Source organism: Ursus maritimus, unplaced genomic scaffold, assembly GCF_017311325.1.
Source record: "Ursus maritimus isolate PB19 unplaced genomic scaffold, ASM1731132v1 scaffold_17, whole genome shotgun sequence".
Taxonomy (NCBI): Eukaryota; Metazoa; Chordata; class Mammalia; order Carnivora; family Ursidae; genus Ursus; species Ursus maritimus.
The window spans coordinates 22734901-22758391 of record NW_024424119.1 but is presented as its reverse complement, the minus strand read 5'-3'; the positions used below and the strand labels follow the sequence as shown (position 1 = coordinate 22758391).

General features: G+C 42.7%; 2 protein-coding genes across 3 annotated transcripts in view; one reads left to right on the top strand and one right to left on the bottom strand.

Moving 5' to 3' along the window:
* The window catches only part of DDX58 (DExD/H-box helicase 58), a 36430-nt gene extending 22619 nt beyond the window's left edge, over window positions 1-13811 (top strand). For both annotated transcript variants that reach the window (XM_008695096.2, XM_008695097.2), the window contains 7 exons: window positions 349-484; window positions 1711-1859; window positions 4280-4370; window positions 6785-6955; window positions 8180-8331; window positions 11356-11499; window positions 13121-13811. In XM_008695096.2, the coding sequence (XP_008693318.2) occupies window positions 349-484; window positions 1711-1859; window positions 4280-4370; window positions 6785-6955; window positions 8180-8331; window positions 11356-11499; window positions 13121-13417 (1140 nt within the window). In that variant the 3' untranslated portion in view covers window positions 13418-13811. The remainder of the gene's footprint in view (window positions 1-348; window positions 485-1710; window positions 1860-4279; window positions 4371-6784; window positions 6956-8179; window positions 8332-11355; window positions 11500-13120) is intronic.
* Window positions 13812-17734: 3923 nt separating this feature from the next.
* ACO1 (aconitase 1) overlaps window positions 17735-23491 on the bottom strand; it is a 54364-nt gene continuing 48607 nt past the window's right edge. Inside the window, exons 19-21 of the mRNA XM_040631497.1 lie at window positions 21426-21548; window positions 19457-19642; window positions 17735-18589 (exon numbers count right to left, since the gene is read on the bottom strand). Of these exons, the coding sequence (XP_040487431.1) occupies window positions 18476-18589; window positions 19457-19642; window positions 21426-21548 (423 nt within the window). The 3' untranslated portion in view covers window positions 17735-18475. The remainder of the gene's footprint in view (window positions 18590-19456; window positions 19643-21425; window positions 21549-23491) is intronic.

Below are 23491 nucleotides of genomic sequence, written 5' to 3'. Positions count from 1 at the left end.
GCAAGTTGATGTGGAAGTTGATTTGCTTTTGTTTTTTGTTTTTTAGTCTTTGACATGCATTCTTCTTGTAATTGTCTCTTCCTCTTCCAAGGTGGAATTCTAGACTCCAAAATGATCCTAATTAATTAATGATTCTAGCTAATTAAGATTTTTTTAAAGTAGTATTTGGTTCAAAGGTTTTATTGTAGTACCATTAGAAACCGCTCATCTTAAAAAACTAAGTTGGAATAGATTTAAGAAGAGCTTACTTTAAAAATTAATTCCGTGCTAAGTACAGCTAATTGAATTTCAGTACAGCAAATGCATTAGACATTGGAAACACTGAAACTCAGTTTTCATTTTAAACAGAAATATAATGATGCCCTCATTATCAATGAGCATGCCCGGATGAAAGATGCTCTGGATTACTTGAAAGACTTCTTCGCTAACGTCCGAGCAGCAGGATTTGATGAGATTGAGCAGAATCTCACTTGGAGATTTGAAGGTGGGTGGTGTTTCTAGAGGAAGAAGCCATTGGAGCCTGGTGAGTCTAGTGGCAGGATACTTTGTAGTGTATGGTGATGTTCAGGGAGTTGTCCTGGGCGTAAGAAGGTAATTATAGACAGCAGGACTGTTAACCTTCAGTGAAATCTGGTACTTGTGGAAAAAAAAATATGCTGCTTACGCTATTTCTTATTTTGAAAAAGGAAAAAATAGGATTTGCAAAGGATACATCCTATAGAAATTATAATAGCTAGTGGCATTTTTTTTTATCCATAAGAGACTATTTTTTTAAGTTCAGTTAGCCAACATAGAGTACATCATTAGTTTTTGATGTGGTGTTCAATGATTCAGTAGTTACATATAACAGCCAGTGCTCATCAGATCATGTGCCCTCCTTAATGCCCATACCCAGTTACCCCATCCCCCCTGCTTCTCACCCCCCCGCCCCGTCCCTTCTGCAACCCTCAGTTTGTTTCCCAGAGTGCAGAGTCTCATGGTTGAGAGGTAGTGGCATATTTTTGTTCAACTTTTAGTAATTTTACAAAGCTCTAAAAATATAAAAAAAGAAATGTTTTAATGATTTGAAGAGATTATAATTTATCTATACTATATATAGATTTATATATAGAAGAAAACCAAAATGGCGCATAATCCTACTGCTCTTGTATAAAGAAGTATATAGGATGATTTGAAATAAAAAGTGAGTCCTTCTTCTCCCTCTCTCAAAATCCTTTTCCCAAAGGTAATTACTGCTAATAAATTTGTTTGGCCTATATCAAAGTATTTAGTATACATAAGTGTAGCCCAGTGGTGTGCTGCTATACATTGAGCACCCAGCTGTCTGGGGAAAAATAGGTATGCATTTATTGCTGTGTTTATTTTTTTTTAAAGATTTTATTTATTTATTTGACAGAGAGAGAGACAGCCAGTGAGAGAGGGAACACAAGCAGGGGGAGTGGGAGAGGAAGAAGCAGGCTCCCAGCAGAGCATGGAGCCTGATGTGGGGCTCAATCCCAGGACCCTCGAATCACGCCCTGAGCTGAAGGCAGACGCTTAATGACTGAGCCACCCCTATTGCTGTGTTTAATGTATGCATTAAAGTAGTGGTTATTACTTTTGGAATTCTGGTCAAAGATGGAGAGATTAACTGAACTATAGCTAAAGGTCACAGTGTGTTCTCAATTTCTAGAATTTATAAGCCATATATAGAGTGTTACCCTTTTGCAGAAAAACTGAGGGAACTGGAAAGTGTTTCCATGGATCCCGGCAACGAGAACCCTAAACTCCAAGATCTCTCCTTCATCTTGCAAGAGGAGTACCACTTAAACCCAGAGAGTAGAACCATCCTCTTTGTGAAAACCAGAGCACTTGTGGATGTAAGCTTCTTTCTTCTTGTGGATAACAAATCGACCCAGCATCATTTTCCTGAAAAGACTGTCCTTTCCTCACTGCTCTGTGATCAGGCACCCACCTATATACGTATGGGTTTGTTTCTGGGCTGTCTATTCTGTTGTGATTATCTGTTTGTTTATTCTTATACTAATACCTTACTATCTTCATCACTCTAGTTTATACTAAGTCTTTGTACCTGTAGAATAAAGACTTCATGCTTTCAAAATTTTTTTGTCAATTAAAAAATTTTTTAGCCATTCTCTAAGCATGTAATGGTATCTCCCTAGGGTATGAAAATTCGTTTTACTATATTTGCATTTCAACTAATGCAGTTGAGCATTTTTCATAAACTTATTAGCCATCCATATATCTTCTGTGCTGAAGTGTCTGTTCATATCTTTTGCCCATTTTATTTTATTTTATTTTATTTAAAGATTGTACTTATTTATTTGAGACAGAGTGAGAGCCAGAGAGATCACAGAGGGAGAGAGGGAGAGGGAGAGTCAGACTCGCAGCTGAGCAGAGAGCCCGATGTGGGGCTCGATCCCAGGACCCTGAGATGATGACCTGAGCTGAAGGCAGATGCTTAACCAACTAAGCCACCCAAGCACCCCTCTTTTGCCCATTTTAAAATAGGATTTGATTGAGTTGTTTACCATGTTATTGTTGAGTGTTTAAAAGATTTTTTAAAAATATATTCTGACAGAAGTCCTCTGTCAGAAATGTGATTTGTAAATATTTTCTTCTGGTCTTTTACGTCTCGGAACAGTATCTTTTACTGATTGAAAATTTTAACTTTTCATAAAGTCTGTTTTATTAATTTTTTCTTTTTGGGGATTGTGGTTTTGGTATCGTATATAAGAATTTATATTCTTTGCTTTGCTTACCCAAGATCACAAAGATTTTCTTGTTATCTTTGCGAAGTTTTGTAATTCTGCAATTTACAATTAAGTCTACAATCCATTTTGAGTTACGGGTTGAGATGCTTTTTTTCTTTTTGTATGTGAATATCCAATTGCTGCAGGACTGTATGTTGAAAAGACTGTCCTTTTTCCACTGAATTGCCTTTGTAACTTTTTGAAAAATCAGTTGGCTCTATTTATTTAGGCCTATTTCTGTATTCTCTATTCTGTTCCATTCATATATATCTATCTATCCTTTCGCGCTTCCTATACTGTCTTGATTAACTTTATGGTGTGAGTTCTCCAACTTTTTTCCTTTTTTCAAAATTGTTTTATCTATCTTCCTTTGCCTTTCCATTTATATTTTAGAATCAGCTCACTCACATATATGAAAAAGTCTGCTGGGATTTTGTTTGGGATTACATTGAATCAATAGATAAAACTGGGGAAAGTGACATCAATATGGAGTCTTCCATGACCATAGTATATCTCTCTCTCTTCATTTATATAGAGTTTCTGTATTAGTTACCTATGCTGATAACGAATTACCTTAAAACTTAGTGGCTCGAAACAACAAACTATTATCTTACAATATCTATGGATCAGGAATCTGGAAACAACTTGACTGGATGTTTCAGGCTCAGGATCTCTCACCAGGCTATAGTCATCTCAAGGCTCTGCTTAAAAGGCTTAACTTCCAACCATATCTACCTGGCTATTGGCAGCTCTCAGAAGATGTGCTTCTGAGCTCACTCCTGTGGGCCTCTCCACAGGGCTGCCTCAGAGCATGGCAGCTGGCCTCCTCCAGAGTGAGTGATCCAAGAGAGATTGAGAAAGTATGGAGGTCATAGTCATTTTGTAACTTCGACTTGGAAGTGATCATGTCTTCCATTTTTTTCATTAGAGGCAGGTCAGTAAGTTCAGTTCATACTTGAATGGAGGGGATTACACAAGGATCTGAAGACCAGTGGGTGGAGATCACTGGGAGCCACCTGAGAGAGGCCACCACATCTTCTTTGGTTTCTCTTATCACTGTTTTGTCATTTTTGACATGCAGATTCTGTACATTTTTTATTAGACTTATACCTAAGTGTCAATTTTTTAATGCTATTGTAAATTGTACTTGCAGTTGCTTGTTGCTGGCGAATAGAAATACAGCTGATTTCTGTATATTGCTCTTCTGTCCTGAGATCTTGCTAAACTCACTTATTAGTTCTACATAGTCACTATTCTGAACATAGCTTTTTTCATTTAAAAAATATCTTAGAGATTAAATTGTATCAGATCACAAAGATCTTAACCATTATAGTTAATTTTTGCATAGAATTCAATCCCAAAAGCTTTTATTCTCAGGTTTGTCAGTTAGGGAACTGTTTACTAAATTAAATTTATTTTTCTTACTAAAGTTTTTTTTCTTCTTACAATATATCAATATTGAATTAATAGTTACACAAATGTGTTCTACATATACTGTCCAACTGATAATTGCTTTTGATTTTCAGGCTTTGAAGAAATGGATTGAAGAAAATTCTGAACTCAGCTTTCTAAAACCTGGCATATTGACTGGACGTGGCAAAACAAATCAGAACACAGGTACTATATATAGTGAATTAGAGTTATGATACTATAGCTATAAGAATATTTATAATATATTCAAATTCTTTTTTAATGCTTGTATCGGTCAGGGTTCAACTAGAGAAGCAAAATCAGTAAGAGATTATACACACATACATATATACATATATATGTTGTTTATGCGTGTCGGGGACTAATGCCTAAGTCCTCTTTGAAAGCGTTGATTGATTATGTCAGGCCAACTGAGGATGAAATCCCTTTTGTAACTTAAATGTCCAGTGATTAAGAACTTTAATTACATCTGCAAATTCCCTTCACAGAAGCACCTAGATCAATAACTGGGTACTGTAATTCAGCTTCACCATGTTGACACAACAAAAAGCCATCACAGTGTTTAAATACAAATACTTTTAAACATCTCCTCTTCCCATAGGTCCTGTAGATGAAACCGAAGTTATTTTTAAAAATAGTGTTTGAGCATGTCACTCTTTTTCTCCAATTCTCAACCAGTAGATTAAGATTAGCTGGAAATAGAAATGTTCTATTTTATTGTTTTCTAAGCTATAGATGCTTTTATGTGTATTATATATTTTTTAATTAAAAAAAAAGTTCAAGCACACAATCCTGAAACCTAGCTACAGGGGTTGAAGGATGAAGGGCTGCCTCTGCAATCCTCCAGGAGGATCCCTGGGTGGCCAGCCCTCACCTGACATTCTCTTGGCTGTGCTTCCCACCCCTTAGTGACCAACTGGGACAGATCCTCACTCTGTTCCTCTTGTTTAGCCTTGTGTATAATAAGCAGTTCCCATCCTGTCAGTCCTCAGTCATCACTCTTGCACTTCCCCCTTATGCAAATTTTAAACTTTGAGAATCTAAAAAGTATATTCAGATTTTGAAAATTTAGCTTACCAAATAAAGTCCAACACCACATTATTGCAGTTGGAATTCAAAGTTCTCTGCAGTCTGACTCTAACATGAGTTGATTTTCAGACTTTGTTATTTCTTTACAAATAGGTACTCAAGATATTTTCTTGTCTGTTCATTTATCCATCTACCCATCATCTATCTGTTCATCATCCATCTATCCATTCATCCATCATCTATCCATCATCTATCCACCCAGCCATCATCCATCCATCCATCCATCCATCCATCCATCCATCATCTATCCGTCCATCATCCATCCATCCATCCATCCATCCATCCATCCATCATCCATCTATCCATTCATCCATCATCTATCCACCCATCATCCATCCATCCATCCATCCATCCATCCATCCATATTTATTTAGAAACTTACTCTGTATCAGTTATTGTGCATCTGCCAAACAGCCTTCCCCAACCTCCCAAGACTGGTAGAGGTGTCTCTCCTCCCTGTCCCATAGATGCAGTTCTGCCTCCATTCCATTGCTCATCATCTTGAATTATAGCTTCCTATTGATATCCTTCTTCCACGAGATCCTTGTAGATAAAAATGGACCTTTTAGCCATTTTTTTAAATGATTTTTTATTATGTTAGTCACCATACAGTACATCCCTGGTTTCCGATGCCTTTTAGCCATTTTCATCTGACAAACTATAACTGCTGAATAAGTGTTTGATGAACAAGTGGATGAGTAAGTTTAGAAATTCGTGAAGTATGGTGTCTGTCTTGGGCATGCTCATTGTTCAGTAGAAGATGATGGTAAAAAGAAATTGTTTTGGCCTTAACAAAATACATCTGAAGATTTTGGCTGCCAGTGTACTCGGAAAAAATTAGAACTTTTATAAATTCTGTTAACTTGAAGGTGGAGACCACTGAAATTCTTTTTCTTCTCAGTATATCACTGGGTGAGAACTGCACACTGTTAGGGCCTCAGACTTAAATTCAAAGCCTGGTTCTGCCACTAACTAGCCTGTCAATTTATCATACTTCCAAAACCTCAAGGTCTTCATCTGTAAAGGGGAATTATAACACTTGCCACATTGGCCTAAAAGGGCTTTGTGAAATTCCGGTGAATAAGTAGCTGTGAAACTGTTTTGCCAGCTGTAAAGTCCTATACACATGCAAAGGCATTATGATGAATACTTTTGTAAAAAAGTACTAATTGTTGGTAGTTGTTGATAGGTTTTTTTGCCAAAAAAAAAAAAAAATCAATATTTGTTTTGAGATAACATGACTGAAGTCACACAGCTGGTAAATACCACAGCTGGGATTTGAACTCAGGCAGTCTTGTGACAGAATCCAAATTGTTAAACACCACCATAATGTCTTCTCTCAAACAAGGATAGGAAGAGGCCCTACTGCCTAGGGTTGTTTTGACATCATGAATATAAAGGACTTATCACAGTATTTGGCACATAATAAGCATTTCATAGTTAATGGCCATTTTTCAAGGGTAAAGTTCCCTCTTTGGTGAGTTGTGTAATGCCCTCTGCCTCTGACGCAGGGATGACGCTCCCAGCGCAGAAGTGTGCATTGGATGCATTCAGAACCGATGGCGATAACAAGATTCTGATTGCCACCTCCGTTGCTGATGAGGGCATCGACATTGCACAGTGTAACTTGGTCATCCTGTATGAGTATGTGGGCAATGTCATCAGAATGATCCAAACCAGAGGTGAGAAAAGCTTTGACGCCCTTACTAAATGGCTGCCAGCTTGTCTGATTTGTGAGCATGTCTGTCATTTAGAAACACGCTCTCTCCTAGTCATTGTGCTTCTGGACTTTTCTCCTTTACCAAGCCATAGTGGCTGTATGACCATTGGCACAATGGACTCTGGCGTCTTTGACCCTGACGGCGACGTACTTGCTCAGGATTGGGTGGGTACGGTTTTGCCCACTGATATATACCCTATTTGGATTCTTGTTTATGATGAATACTGTTTACTTGACCAACATTGACTGACATGTTTATGGAAAGATGATTCCCACTTGGATTGAGACTTTGGCAGCCAATGTGTAGTTGTGCTTGTGGTAATGATGGGCCCCTGTATTGTAGAAGAGCTACTCCATAGAATTCTTCTGTCTCACTTGAACTAGGTGATGTCCTAACTAGCCCCTCTTCCTTTTTCCAATTTCCATAACAACAGCTGCTCTGTTACTTCCTGAAAAACAGCTCTGGGCACATCACTTCCCTTTATAGAGACCCTAGTAGTTCCCAATTTACATGGTGTTAGAAAGCTCCCAATCCAGCACCAGCTTATCTTTCCAACCTATTTCCCATTCTTCCCCTTTATTCATTATCCACTTCTGCCAACCTGACTTTGTCATTTTCTCCTTGTTGAAGAAAGCACTCGTGCTGCTACTGGTAATCTTTGTTTTACTTCTTCCCTCTTCCCCTGCTTCCGTAACACCTGTCCCTGATTCCTCCAATTGGCAATAAACTTTTGAATGCTCATAGTCCTTTAATTTAGCTTCCTTATTGCACTGATGATTTCCACCTATATTCTGGTGAACATATCTATTTCCCCACCTCCTTGAGGGCTCTTGAGGGAGGATCTGTTCATTATTCATCTTAGAGTGCTCACGGTGTCCTCCTGAGTGTTCGTGTTGGATTGTCTTTATGGCAGTGTCTCTGATAGTGCAGCTGTCCACTTACACTGCACCCTGGAGACCGACCCCCCAAGGAAGCCAGTTTAAGGTGGGCTCCTGGTTAACATGTAGCTTAATATGGAGGCGCACACCTGCATTGGAGTCCGTGCTCTAACAGCTCAGCTTTCCTCTGAAAGAGGGTTTCAGGGAATCAAAGTTGAATTTCAGGAGTACCCCTTTATTTACCTCTTCTCAGATTTATCAGAGTTTTAAGTCAAAGACACCAAATAAAATATTTATTTTCTAATAGGCAGAGGAAGAGCAAGAGGTAGCAAGTGCTTCCTTCTGACCAGCAATGCTGATGTAATTGAAAAAGAAAAAATAAACATATACAAAGAAAAAATGATGAATGACTCCATTTTAAGGCTTCAGACGTGGAATGAAGCCGTATTTAAAGAAAAGGTAAGTCTTTTCATGTGCGTCACTGTTTCAGAATCTAACCGTGAGTAACAAGCAGCATGTGAGGGTAGTTGGTGCCTTTATCATATTGCTCTGAGTGCTGCATGAGAACAGTAAGTTTACACTTAAAGTTTTGGCCTGCAGTGAACATCAGATTCATTTAGCTTTAGGTCTCAATGAGATTAAAATATGTGCTAATACCTGAAGTGAGGTTTTTAGTTATAAAAGAGCAAACCGAGTTAGATGGCCCTCGAGTCGGCAGCTCATCTTGAGGTCTGCACCCTCACACGGCAAGACACAGCCCTTCTCGGTCTTGCCCTCAAATCTGTGTCTCCCTAACATCCAGAGTCCTCAGAGAAAAGCCCCCCGTGCACGGTGCATGTGTTAGAGTGCCTGCTTGCAGGTATGGGTAGGAATGCAGCTGTGGAGTGACGTGTCTGTTCAGCTCAGCCTCTTGGCAGTGACCTTCATTTTACTGTAATTTCCTTTATAACAGAAGCATGGAACCAGATTGGGGAACGTCAAGAAACACAAACACGCACATACACGCACACACAGGCACACATGTACCACATACATGCACCCCCACACTTTCTCCAGACCCTTTGCAGAGACTTTCATCTTGGGATCTCTGCCACTTAGCAGGTGTGTGACCTCATGTACTCTGCGGTTACTCTCTCTCTTAAATCATCCGTCTCCTCATTCGTAAGGTATTTAATTCACAGGGAAGTTTTGGAGATAAAATGGGGTCTATGCATTGCTCAGCACAGTGCCTGGAATCAAGTAAGTGCTCCAAAAATGAGAATTGTTATGGACAGAGGCATGAGACAGACTTGAACTTCACAAAGATGAACCTTACAATTAAGTAGACCAACTCCACAGTGTCCATAATTTTAAAAAGTCATAATCGCTTTGCTCAAAACAGTTTTGAGATGCAGGGTTCTAGAGCAAATTAACACTTATTTTAGGACATAAAATGACAACTCTATGTCAGTGTTTACTTGTTTTTAGAAACATTTCTTCCTGAAGTTTAGAGACTAAAATATTTAGAAATACTTCTTCCACATTTTCATTGAGGAGAACTGCAGGGAAATTTTTTAGTTCCTCTTAATTTTCCTCCCGAATTTTACTGAGAATAGAGGTTTTTCACAGAGTCATCTTCCCATTTTGTAGCATATGTTGACGTTGGCAGTAAAGTCCTTAAAACCATAACAGCTTTAATGCCCATGCCATAATTTTTTTCTCTTCCACTGGGTAACCAGCCATGTAGACTCGTGTGTGGCAAGAGAAAAAGAGTAAAAGCCTTTTGAGGGAGATGGAGGCTCAGCCAGACACAGACTCTTTATAGGCAGCTCACCGGGATGAGAGTGGGGTGAGACAAAAACAGGTTAAACATCTGTTGAATAGCATCTGGGATTCCCCTAAAAGCCATAGAAAACAGGCAGCGGTGGTAAAGAGAGGGAGCCCAGAACCAGTGTGGCTGGGACCTGTTGGTAGCTGGTCATTCTGTGGGTGGGCTGGGCATCCTGGCTCCCCGCAGGGTCTCCACTGACATCACAGGCAAGGGCGGCTACTGTGTGGCGGGGCTGAGAGTGTGGCTCCTTCCCTGGCATTCTCTGACACCCCTAGGCAGAAGTGTCGAGATGCCAGTTACAGCTCTGCAAAGTGGAAATCGAGGTGCCCCCTCGGTCTTCGCTGGCATGGATTGGGGTGGCCACAGTTGTTTGTTTTATTCTCTGATGTTTGGCGGGAGTAGAACAGCTATTGTCTAAAAGTTTTTTGTTTTGCTAGGCTGCCCCTTTCCTGGTCCTTTGGCTACACAGAGTAGGCTTCTGTTGAGACACTTTTTTATCTGTGTCTGTAGGCATTTCTGGTTGCCAGTTCCTTCAGCCTCAAATCTGGGATATATGAAGTGAAAAGAAACCAGGCTGTTCACCACCATTTTGTTCTTAGGGTTTTGTGATTTCTAGTTGTCTGCCTTCCTCTCTTCACCCTTCTGAATCTTCTTAGGTTTATTTTATCTATAATGTCCAGGTGTATTTTTTTTAAAGATTTTATTTATTTGAGAGAGAGAGAGAGAGAGAGAGAGAGCGCGAGTAGGGGGAGGGGCAAAGAGAGAGTGACAAGCAGACTCCCCAGTGTGGGGCTTGATCCCAGGACCCTGGGATCATGACCTGAGCTGAAGGCAGACCTTAACCAACTGAGCCGCCCAGGTGCCCCTATAATGTCCAGGTTCTTAGTTGCACTTAGGCATGCCCTAAGTTTTGAAATAGAATGCAGTCATAGTATACATGCATTTAACTTTACTGTAAATCAGCAATACTCTCTGTGGTTGTAAGGGGAGAGAGAAAAAAGATTTAGGTGATGGGAACTCTTCTGCCTGCTGTTCCATTTAATGGGTCTCTGCCCTAGAAGTGGGTGTAATTATGCCTGAAACAGTCAATACATATGTTTATTTATGAAGGATTTAAAATATTTTGCCAAATACTAAAGTAGAAAGCATGGGTCACATGACTGTTTTATGAACATCTTTAGTAATTTATGGGCATTTTTTTTTTTTTTAAGATTTATTTATTTATTGCAAAAAGCAAGAGAGTGAGAGAGCAGAGGGACAGATGAAGGGGGAGAGGGAGAGAGAGAGTCCTTAAGTCGACTCTCTGCTGACCACAGGGCCTGATGTGGGGCTTGATCCTAGGACCCTGAGATCATGACCAAGCCGAAACCAAGAGCCTGCCGCCTACCCGACTAAGCCACCCAGGCGCCCCCTTGTGGGCATCTTTGATGCAAAAATTAAAAGGCTCATTGGAGATCACAGTTAAACACTGACTAACAAAGAATTAGGAGAACCCAATAAAATTATCTATGGGATTTTTATAAACAAAGCCAGGTACCATATGTTCTTGGAAGTTGTAGATGAATGAATGATAATAAACGTGTGTGTGTTTGCACGTGTGTATACAACTCCTAGTTATACAGTTATACTGACGAGGTGGGTTTTGTTTTTGTTTTTTGGGTTTTTGCATGTAGGTTCTCCAGATACAGATTCAAGAAAAACTCATCAGGGATAGTCAAGGAAAAGTAGAACGTGTACCTGATAAGGAAAATAAAAAACTGCTCTGCAGAAAGTGCAAGGGCTTTGCGTGTTACACAGCTGACATCAGAGTGGTGGAGGTAAGCAGCCTTTGAGCAAAGAGCACTGGGTCATTTGTCAGCACTAATTAAAGCTTACTCTCTATCCGTGAGATATTTGATATTTATAGTAAAAATATTTTTATTTTTGTTATTATCATGGTCATGATATTATAAAAAGCCAAAAAAGTTTTGAAAGCAAACCCTTAACAATGAAGAAGAAAAAGAATTAATTAAATATTATGTAGTCACTAAAAATAATGGTCATGCTAAATGAATGGGGTATCCTGAGTTAGATCCTAGAACAGATAAAGACTATTAATTAGAAAAAGTGGTAAAATCTGTAATTCAGTAAATAATAATGTTCCGATCCTAATTTCTTAGTTTTGACAAATATATTATGGTATGTTAGATGTTAACATTCAGGGAAGATGGGTGAAGGGGATACAGGAAACGTCTGGACAATTTTGCACTTTTTCTATAAATCTAAAGTAATTCCAAAGTGAAGTTTATTAATAATGAAATGATCTCTTACAAACTATGGTGAAGTGGAAAAAATAACAAGGATACAAAGTCGTAAATATGCTGTGACTTTAGGAGTGTGAAATAATAGTGACAATGCCACCATCACCATCAACAACAAAAACATTAAAAAATTATCTTTGTCCAGAAAAAAGACTAGAGGAAATATACTAAAATGTATTCCTATTTTGCAGTGAGACTCCATGATTTTTTCTACTATTTTATGTTTTCTAAACTTTCTTTTTGGGATATAGATCACTTTTATAATGGAAAGAAAATATCTTATTTTAAAAACATCTGCCGGTTAGTTGCCCTTTTTTTTCTGAAAAATTTTGGATAGGAAAGTCTCCAAAGACAAAAATTGGCTGTAACTCCATTGCTGCTGATGGAGGGAAGGCTGGTCCAGATGATGAGTTACTGGTATTCTCTTTGGTCTTTGGAAAGCTGAAGTCTCTAATCAGTCCATCTGTTTGAGCGAGAAGCATAATATTAAGGGTGATACTAGCAATTCCCATGCCTTTATGAATCTGCTTCTTTAGCTAGAAAGGGTCCTTTCAGCAACCATTTGAGCAATTTTTCTATTGAAACGGCCCTTTGTGACTCTGTTTTCCCGAGGCGCTGGTATGTTGGGTCTGCGTCTGTTGTGTAGAGTGGCGTTTCTTGGGTTTACTCTAAGGCTCACTGTAGTTGGAGCCTCTGGACACGAGTCTGTGACCCTCTGCAGATCCACATTGACCCTTTGTTGTTCTCCGTATCCTTTGGATTGTGCCTGTCAGGTAAATGCAGGCTTTGGAGAGCTTCAACAAATACCCCTTTTTGTTTCTGAATTAATAAAGAGTATCTACTTTCAGAAGCTCGGTAGCCTAGAAACTTCTTAGTCCTCTTCTTCATGAGATGGCCCCTATCACCTCCCTTGCATCCCTACCCCCACCCTCACCTCCACTGTTGTAAGTAGGAGTCAAATTGCATGGATTCTAGTCTGGCCTTCAGGTGAATGCATATTTCCTTCTTACCCCATCTATAAAGTAAGTGGGATCCTACCTGCTCTTCATCTCAGATTGTTGTGCAGTTTTTTAAAATCACAGTTCTGTACTGGTTCTAACGTTCTGTTTTGTGTATTATTCAACTCCTTCATCTGTAGGACTGCCATTACACTGTGGTTGGAGATGATTTTAGGAAGTGCTATGTGAGTAAATTACACCCCAAACCAAAGAGCTTTGGGTATTTCGAGAAGACAGCAAAGATCTTCTGTTCCAGAGAGAACTGCAGCCATGACTGGGGAATCCATGTGAAGTACAAGACATTTGAGATTCCAGTGATAAAAATAGAAAGCTTTGTGGTGGAAGATATTGCTACTGGAGCTCAGAAACTATATGCAAAGTGGAGGGACTTTCTTTTGGAGAAGATACCCTTTGATGCTGCAGAAATGTCCAAATGACCTCAGGACCTCAGTCTTTAGCTATAGGGAATGGATGACCTTGACTGAAGAAATCAGCCCCAGTGGGTACAATCATGGATCAGTTGTACCACTGTGAAGATACTTCACCCAGGCTTGTATTAAACGGAGTATGTCACTTAACTTCACCCTGTTTATTGTTTTCAGCAGTTTGAACTCTATCACACATATAAAGCACAAGTCAGTGCATCAGAGCACTAATGCTCTGTAGGCCAATGGAGCTCTACTTGGGAAAAATTAAAAAGCCTTAACTTCTTTTCCTATCCTTCCTTTCACAACCGACTGCCACTGTACACCCAGTAGCCACTCAGTACACAATGGAATGAGTGAATGAATGAACGAATTAAACGTTGGAAGTGTTTCCACCAAAACTTGACTTTTGCCCTTAATATACTGAAATTGTTCTTGTTAAGTCCTGTAAGGCTGCCCCACCCCCTCCCACTTCAGGTGTCAGCTGCAAATCCAGGTAACCACCTGTGCCTCTCACTGACAGGCGCAGATCACAGATTCCCATGACCACCTCCTTGAATTTAATTAATCTGCTAGAGTGGCTCACAGAACTCCGAGAAACATTGTATTTTCTTAATCACCGGGTTACTAGAAGAGGATATAACTCAGAACAGTCAGATGGAAGACATGCATAGGACAAGGTCTGGGAAAGGACAAGGAGTTCGCACGTCCTCTCCAAATCTCCACCTGTTCATCAAGTGGAAGCTCTCCAACCCTGTCCTTTGGGTTTTTATGGAAGCTTCATTATATAAGCATGACTGACCAAATCATTGGCCATGGGTGATTGAGTCAACCTCCAGCTCCACTCCCCAGTTGTCAGGGGGCGGGACAGAGTTCCAGCCCTAGAATCATAGAGCTGGTCGCACTGGCAACCAGCCCCATCCGTAGGCGTGGTCTAAAAGTCATGTCATTAACATAACAAGAGACACCTTTGTCACTTGAGTCACTTAGGAAATTCCATGGGTGGGTTGTAGGAGCTCAGTGCCAGAAATGGGAACGAAAGCCAAATATATATTATATAAATCACAGTCTCAACAAGTATCTCTTTTTATTTGTGATTGCCTTGTCTGGATGCTGTTGTTTAAGAAAGCTAACAGGATGTTTAAAAAACACCTACTGGAGATTTGAGAAAAGTTCTTTCAAGTATCTAAATGGTCCAGTTTGGATGAAGGTAAAGAGTCCTCTCTGCAGCCAACAGAAGACAGACTGAAGGTGAAACAAAAAAATCTTAGAATTTCCTTATTGGATTTTTGCCCTGAGTCAAGCCACACTGCCAGGCACAGAGCCTGGAACGGAGTTAGGCACTCGGTTACTATTTACTGAATCAAAAAACCTAGTGTTTGAAGAATTGCAAACTCTTGACTGATGCCTAAATGCTGGTCATTGGATTTCTCGGTCAAAAGCTGTATGTCCGAACCAAGTGGGGAGTCTTTTTCATGGGCACATGCCCCACCCCCATTAGGACGTCCTGGCCGGGTGTCCAGCCACGTGTACTTTGTGAAGTTCCTCAGGTGGTTCACATTACACACCTGCCGGACCTTGTTTCTCTATGGTTCCTGCCAGTGCTGACACTGTGATGGGTGTTTTACCTGAAATGAGAAGTTGCCTTCAGTCAAATGCCTGATTATGTAATAAGGGCTGTAAACTCTGATTCCTGTACTTACAACTGATATGATTACTTAAATTTATTTAAAAAATTTTTCAAATTTAAATTCAATTTGATTAACCTGTACTGTATTATTAGTTTCAGGGGATAATACTGATATTATTACTTGAATTTAAAAGACAAAGCATCAGGTCAGCATTTCCTCAAGCAAGGCCTGTGGAACACACACGCTGTGAGATGCTCTGATGAAAACATTCTGCGGTCAAGACGGGCTCCTGAACCAAATGCTGCCAGCCCGCCCCTCAAATGAGTGAGTGACTGACACCATAACTGTTACCATGTGGCATTGTGTCAGTTCTGTGCTAACAAGACCCCTTTAACTCAGTGGTTCCCACATACGCTGACCCTGGAGCCCTGTTATTCACGGGGCACTGCTCCGTCCTGTGGTGGGCAGCCCTGACGTGGAGTAGACAACCCGAGCCAAACCGGAATGTTCATTTCAGGATCATACCAGGTAGTCTTTTATTATACCACGTAATACAACTACGCATTTCACTCAGCAAATCTGCACTTAATACGTAGGCCTCCGTTCTTGGGATGCAAATTATTAGAACTATTAAAACTATCAGCTATAATTATATAATCTTTGTTCGTGATAATTAGGCTGTCTGGGTGAACAAAAATGATTTGGCTGTTAAATTCTGTTTGCGGTCATGAATTTAACAGCTTCCTCAGAAAGCAGCCAGGGAACCTTACTGTTTTTCCAGAAGTCAGTCTACATTGCTTCTACATAACCCTGCCGGGTACTCCACTGTCCTCACATAACCTTGAAAGGGAAACTGGGCTCAAAATATGGTTCTTCATTTTGGTGACTTGGAAACTCCCAACTTTAGCCTAGAGAATACTGGGAGATAAACCTCTAAGATCACGAACTACTAACTGTTACCCCAGAGCTGCCGGTGGCCATATCCCCACGTACCTGGAGCAGCCCGAAAGAATGAGGCAAGACCAGAGGAGAAATGATAGCGAGGGAACCTGAGTTTGCGTCCCTGGATCCAGTCAAGCCTATGGCTGTAGCTACCTCTGTTCTTCAAGTTCTATGAGCCAATATTATTATTGTTACCGTTTTTGCTTAACCAGTTTGAGTTGTGCTTCTAATAGCACTATGAGTCATGACAACTACACCCTTCCCCAAGCTTACTCTCACCTACTAATGGCTGTCCCATAGCCAAAGACACATGTGCTTATTTGCTGTATTAAGTAAGTCTGTCGGTTAACACAGGGTGCACACCAAAGAATGCTTGGTTTCTTAGGAGGGATCAGGCGTAACGGATTTGGAAAACTGTTAACAGAGGAGATGAGAAACCCATGGAGAGGAAGAGGACTGGCAGGCACCTTGAGCAAGAACGGCAAACATTTAGTTTGGAGTGAGAGGACTAGTGCCTTCTTGAGAAACTAGGCCAAAGGAGTTTATCTGTTCAGTCTTGTTGTGGGCCAGGGTATGACACTGGGCAAGACATTTTATTAATGAGCAGGATCAAGGAGGGTGCGTTTGGAGGTAGAGGAGTTGGGAAGCGAAGGGACCCCGTTCTGGAAGTCATAGCCACAAGAATCTGTCTCCACATAACCACTGAATGCGAGGAGCTAGACAGCTCCCCAGAAGCGCAGTAATGGAGAGCCAAGGGGGTAGAGTTCTGTTTTCTCAGCCCTTCTTTGTGTTTTTATGTTAGGACGGATCCTTATTTGAAGGTCATAGGCTTTTTTATACAACAAGGTTCTGTTTGTAATCTTTTCTTAGGAACACAAGCTAGGTCCCAGCAACCTCAGGGGCAGGGATGCTCACTAACGTTGGCCCTCATCTTGGAAGAGGTAGAGGCAGGACTCAATCCTGGGTGCTCGGATGGCCAGGCCACATTCCCTGAGTGCTAAATTTGAGATTTAAAATTCATTACAAGGAGATCAACCTGTGAGCTATAAGGTGCCCTGTTATGGACTGCATGGTTTTTGTGTCCCCCCAAAATTCACGTTCAAGCCCTAACCCCCACTGCATCTCTCTGGAGATGGGACCTCTAAGGAAGTGATTAGGTTAAATAAGGTCATAAGAATGGGACCCTGATCTGATAAAAGTAGCGTCCTTACAGGACACCAGAGAGCCAGCTCCTCCTCTCTCTCCTCACACACGTGTTAAGGAAACACATACGAGGACACAGCAAGGAGGTGGCTGTCCACAAACCAGGAAGAAAGTTCTCACCAGAAGATGAATTGGCTAGAAATCTGATCTTGGACTCCTAGCCTCCAGAACTAGGAGAAAAAACATTTTACGTGTTTGAGCTACCCAGTCTGTATTTTGTTATGGTAGCCGGAGCAGACTAAGACATGCACCCCCAAAACGATGTCAGTGATGAACATAAGCAGATTAACTATAGGACACAAAAATAAAAAAAATGATCTGCTCGCCATACTTACATTATTGCTACCGCTACCTTCTTGTCTGCTCCCGACCAGGGCAGCGAAGGCCTGGTCCTCAGCCCGGCCACTTCCCCCGTCTAGTACGGATGCGGTTGTAAGAGCAGAACTTCAAGGTCACCCGGCTTCGGGGTGCCACAGTCTGAGACTTGCGCTGCTCGAAGTATTACAGACTAGGTCCTCACGCACAACACAATTCAAGTCCAAAGTCAACAAGCTTTCCTTGAAAATAGATTTAATCTTATTCAAATTACAAATGCTCTAAGTCTCTCTCCAAAACCACCTCCAAGGTTCTCCTCCTGACATATGAAAAATTTTCTAGGGAAAAGTTTTGAAGAGAGTAAAAGAAAACATCACATTTTTTTTAGTGTTGATCCATCAAAAGGTACATAATCAAAAAAATGTCAGTGTCTGACCTGTCCACGAGGTGTCTGGATCATTCATCTGAAGGAAAAAGGGGAGGGGAGAATCTCAGTCACCGCTGCGATTTGTGGTGCAAGGACGTTTTTATCTGCCATGTCAGGTAACACTGGCATAATATGCAAAGACCCGTGACCCTCAAGGGAAGGTTTCAAGGAGCAGAGGACAACAGGAGCAGGAACGAGGACGGGGGTGCCTTCCGACAAGACTTATTTGTGTCCAGACGAACATTAACAGGCCAAGAGTGAAAAATCGACATTCTGTGATCAGTGACTTTACAGACAAGCTCAAGTTCTCTCTATCTGGCACCACTGACATTCCCACCATTCTAGCTTCCAAATTCTAGAAAAAGAGAAAAAGATTCACAAAAATAGAGAAAGTAGAAACTGCTCATTCTGTGCCTGGAGGAGTGGCGCCAGTTGCTTCGGTGCTCACATGCTGCAGTGCGCGAGGCCGGCACAGGCGGCGGTCTCTGCACCAAGGGCCCTGAGGGCTAGTGGCACTTCGCTTCCCCCGGCGCAGCTCCGAGCGCAGCTGACCTACTTGGCCATCTTGCGGATCATGTAGTTGAGGATGCCCCCGTTGTGGAAATACGCGAGCTCCACGTCTGTGTCGAACCTCAGGATGGCCTGGAAGGTCTTCCCGGTATCCAGCTGCGACGACAAAGAAGTAGAGGAGAACCAGTGGGGGGGAGGCCAGGCAGCTGTCAGGAGGGACGCCCACCCTGCCCTCGGAGCTGCCCCTGAACACGTCCACACAGCAGCAGAGCCAGCAGCACCTGGGGGCACGTGCTGTCCTGGCTCCCACCCAGACTGGGTGAATCGGGGGCTGCATTTGGACAAGATCCCCCCAGCCAACTCCTCTGCACAGTAAAGCCCGTGGGGTACGAAAGATGGAGGTGACGGACACCCGAGGACCAGGTCTCTTGGGGCAGCAGCTACTGGTGATGCTAGGGATGGTATTTTCTAGACCCTCTCTGGGAGCTGTGGGTTGGCAGAAGTCTCATTAAGGTTGTCCCTTAGGCAGCTGGTCTAGCTGCTGACCCTGGGACCTCAGCGCTGGGCACCTGCCTCACCTCACCTCACCTCGGGGGCTGTCACTTTTACCTTTGGGCTAATCAAACCCTGGGGCCTGGGGTGAGGCTCAGGAATGGGGTGTGTCTGCATTTTGATAATAAAAAGGTGTTTTTAGATCATGTGAAAATGTCCAGTCTCCGAGCTCCTAACACTCTTTGGGCTAAAGAGACATTGGGAGTCAGAGGAGACAGTGGGGCTGGTTGGGGCTGGGGAGTAAGAAAGGAACTGATGGTAAGTCCATGAGTAAACAGAAATAAGTCATCAATCAACAGGTGTCCTCCTGTGCTGTGAAGGCAGAGCAGGTCCAGCAGAACTCCTAGGTCTGACACACTCCTGCTGAGTGACTGTTTTCCTTCCAAATTCCACTCATTTCCTTCTCACGGGATTGGTGATGAACGCACGGTCCCGTTCACTTGGGCCTGGCACGGGGAGGCTCCGGCTTACCTTGACCTGCACTTTCATTCGTGGTGTGAGGTTTTCTGGAATGATGATGGTGTATCGTTCCCGCCCTGTGAGTCCCAGGGTGTCTGCAGTCTCCCCAGGGAGATATTCGAGGGGAATTACCCCCATTCCCACCAAGTTACTGCGGTGAATGCGCTCGTAACTCTCAGCCAGGACAGCTTTGATTCCCTGAGGAGCCAAGACAGTACATTGGACACAGTTCCCATTTTCTTTAGACCCACAGAAACTTTACAAAAGGCTTCTTAAGTCAAAACTCCTCTCACACCCCAATTCTTTATAAGTACCAATGAGTCGTTTACATAAACAGTGACTCTAGTTATAAATAACAAAGCAGCTGGTCTGGACTGTCTGCAATGTACAGGCAGCATAACAAAGTGGATTCTCTCATTCCAGCCTCCACCAACCCTAGGAGGTAGACGCTACTAGCACCCTCTCTTCACCCACACAGTCAGTGGTAGTATCTGGTATTTGAACCCATGCAGTTTGACCACACACTTGGCTGCTTTGTGATGCATCTCTTAGCGCACTTCCACTGTATCTGGAATCCACATGGCAAAAAAACATAAAAAATTTTTCTTTTATTTCCCTTGATGAGGTGCAGATACAAAAGATTCAACTGAAAAAAGCAACTTTCAGAACCTACTACAGAGAAAGGAAGTGATGTGCTGCTTCTGCACTTCCTGTTTCAAGAACAGGAGATATTCCGTGCACGTGTTCACTTTGAGGGAGAGCGGCAGCTTCATAAACACGTACTATGCACGTCCCTGCGCTGCGCAGGGCTGCGGAGCGGTCATCCAGCCCCCTCTGCCGTGCGGAGAGCCCGGCGCTGCCGAGCGGCCCGGCGCGGGCGGCTGGAACCTGGAGCCGTTCCGTACAGAAGCCCAGGGCCTCGGGGCCTCTCGCGTGCCAGTTCTCTTGGCCTTCTTCAGCTCTTACGGTCCCCACCGGCTGCATTTCTACTGCCAGCTCCCAACCCATCCCTAAAACCCTTTCCTTTTCTGTAATTTCTCTGTTCTTTTCAGCAGCTTCTAGAGAAGGCAGGCTTTGATATATTACCAAGTAAACAAAGAACATCTTTTGTCCCCCCACAGAATACAATGATTGATAAAAAACAAAACAAAGCCATAGGTGTGATGTTGAAAGAGATTTACGGAAGCCTGGACGTCCGGGGGGAGCCCGCCAGACCCCGCCTCCTTTATGTACGTGTGGACGTCCCCGTATGCGGTGTTTCCCAAGGTTTACTTTGCTCGAGCTATACATCACTGAGATTGGCACCAGCTGAGTCCTCTTACCCAACCCTGAGAATGCAAGCTGAGCAGGACGCGTCCCTGCTTTCGGGGCCAGCGGACGCTCCAGAGGTACAAGCCATCTGCCCCCTGCACGGCCCCTCCATGGGGACACCTCACGGGGCTCAGGCCCTGAAACGGCCGAAGGTTCTGAAGAGCTGCCTGTCTACATCCAGAGAGAGCTTCCTTTTCCCTTGAGGGTCTGTAAGCCAACTCACGGGCAGTGAAAAGCCACTGGAAAAAGTGCACTCTCCAAGTCTGGCCAAGCACAGGCTCCTTACTTTTACCCTCCCGTGACCCTCCTAAGGGACATGGGAGCAGCGGCCCGGGCTTACTGTCCTCCTGGGACAATGACCTGAAATACATCCCCGGTCCTCAACCTGCGTATTATGGAAACCATGCCATTTTCCCCTTAAAAAAAGACATACATACACACATTTGAAAGTAATTTCAGAGACTTCACAGACCCTCCTCCCAACTGCTCCACAGACACCCCCACAGATCCATGGTTCCCAGAATATGAAATGTGATCTCAGGAACCAGTTCACCTCTACATTACCCTTCACCGAGTGAGGCGAAGGCGGATCCATCAAGAAGCAGGAGCAGAACAAGCATCTCACGCTTTCCTGAGCTTGCCTGCTGGGATCCCTGCACGTCACACTCACCAGGAGGAAAGGGCCCTTGGCCGCCCAGTCTCGGGAGCTGCCTGAGCCGTACTCTTTGCCGGCCAGGACGATCAGGGGAAGGCCTGCCTGCTGGTACTGCTCAGCGGCATCGAACACGTCAAGCTGAGGAAGAGAAAAGCAAGGTTTACAGATGCAGCACAGAGTGTGATATGGGCCAGTGGGACCTGGTGGGAAGCACAGGCCCGAGTCAACACAAAGCCAACAGAAAACTCAACCCATCAGTGGCCTGGCTTACAAATCTCTAATAACTCCATCTATTCACCCCTACCAATGAATTTTATATTCTTTTAACTGAAATGCCTAGTTTTTGTCCTGGTTTTTGAAAAACATTCAAATCCTAAGGCATCAAGGGAAAAAAAGAAAGTAGATCAGACTTTTCCCCCTCTTCCATTGATTAAACTATTTTAAAGCTTAGAAAACAGAGCATCCCGCCTAAACCTGGGTTTTGACTCAGTCTCAGAGACTCAGGGATGGTCACTTGAGAAGGGTAGCAACCACAAAGAAGGTGACATGTTCTGAAATTATATAAAATGCAAACATACATACATTTATTTATTTTAGGTAGAAAGAGAGCGAGTGCGAGTGGGGGAAGGGGCAAAGGGAGAGAGAGAATCCTCGAGCAGACTCCCTGATGAGCGCAGAGCCTGGCGCAGCGCTCGATTCCAGGACCCTGAGATCGCGACCTGAACCAAAATCAAAAGTCAGCCGCTCAACTAACGGGGCCACCCAGGCGCCCCAAAATGCAAACTTTTATTAGTCACCTTCTACAAGGAGGTCAAGGCAGAGACAGTAGAAACACCGGTGGAAGCACAGATCGGTAAGGGACAGGAGAGGATTAACGAATATTTTGGTATGTATGAGAAACACCTTCACAAACAGCTTCATTTGTTTCTCACAAGAACTCTGAATCTTCTGCTGTGCCAAGACTTCACGAAGACACTGGATATCATTGCTGGTGATATGAAACAATTGTTCTTCCTGGTTACTTAAGTAAAAAAAAAAGAAAGAAAAAGAAAAAAATCCCTCAAGAGAGGGTTTCCTTCAAAAGAAGCTCTAGAAAGGTATATAATCAACCTCTCAAGTGAGCTTTCTCAAATTACTATTTCGGTGGGCTGACGGAGCTGCGTAGTGGCACATGCTGTGACCCAAATCTGGGGAGCTTATAAAGCAATGGCTCCCTGCACGTTCCCTCTCTTCTAAAGAAGAGGAACAAAATTTGGTGGTTTCTTCCATTGTTGTGCCTCCGCATCTCCAGTATTATATTAAAACTGCCAGTTCGCTATTTCTCCAGTTTTGTTATCTATCAATTTCCTGCTTTGATGGGGATTTAGTTCTTTCTTTTTAAAAGGATTTTATTTATTTAATTATTTGAGAGAGAGAGCATGCATGAGTGGAAGGACGGACAGAGGGAGAGGAAGAGAATCCTGAAGCAGATTCCCCGCTGAGCACAGAGCCCGATGCAGGGCTCGATTCCAAGACCCTGAGATCATGACCTGAGCTGAAATCAAGAGTCAGATGCTTAACCGACTGAACCACCCAGGCACCCTGGGGATTTAGTTCTCTTAACTACCATTCCGCTGGGTCCCCTCTCCCCCTCCACCCAATATATAATTATGTCATACATTTTGGGTAAGTCAATATTTAGTGTTTGCACTACTTTGACTATGTGAATGTTATTTGTAGCTGGGTCAAGTAATGTACTCTGATTTCCTTTTCTTGGTGATTATAAAAAAAATTCCACTGGAATTAATAGTTCTCTTTTTGTGTGTGTACTTACCTGTTTCTATGTCCCAGGCCATCAGTTAATCCCCAAACACTCTGCCTAAAGTACAAATCTTCTCTAAAGACATTCAAATGTATCAGGCAGTCTGTCATTTAAAAATCTTTTCCAAAGGGGCACCTAGGTGGCTCATCGGGTCATAATCTCAGGGTCCTGGGGGACTGAGCCCCAATCAGGAGCCTGCCTCTCCCTCTGCCCCTCGCTCTGCTCATGTTCTCTCTCTCACATAAATAAAATCTTAAATAATAATAATAATAAAAATAAA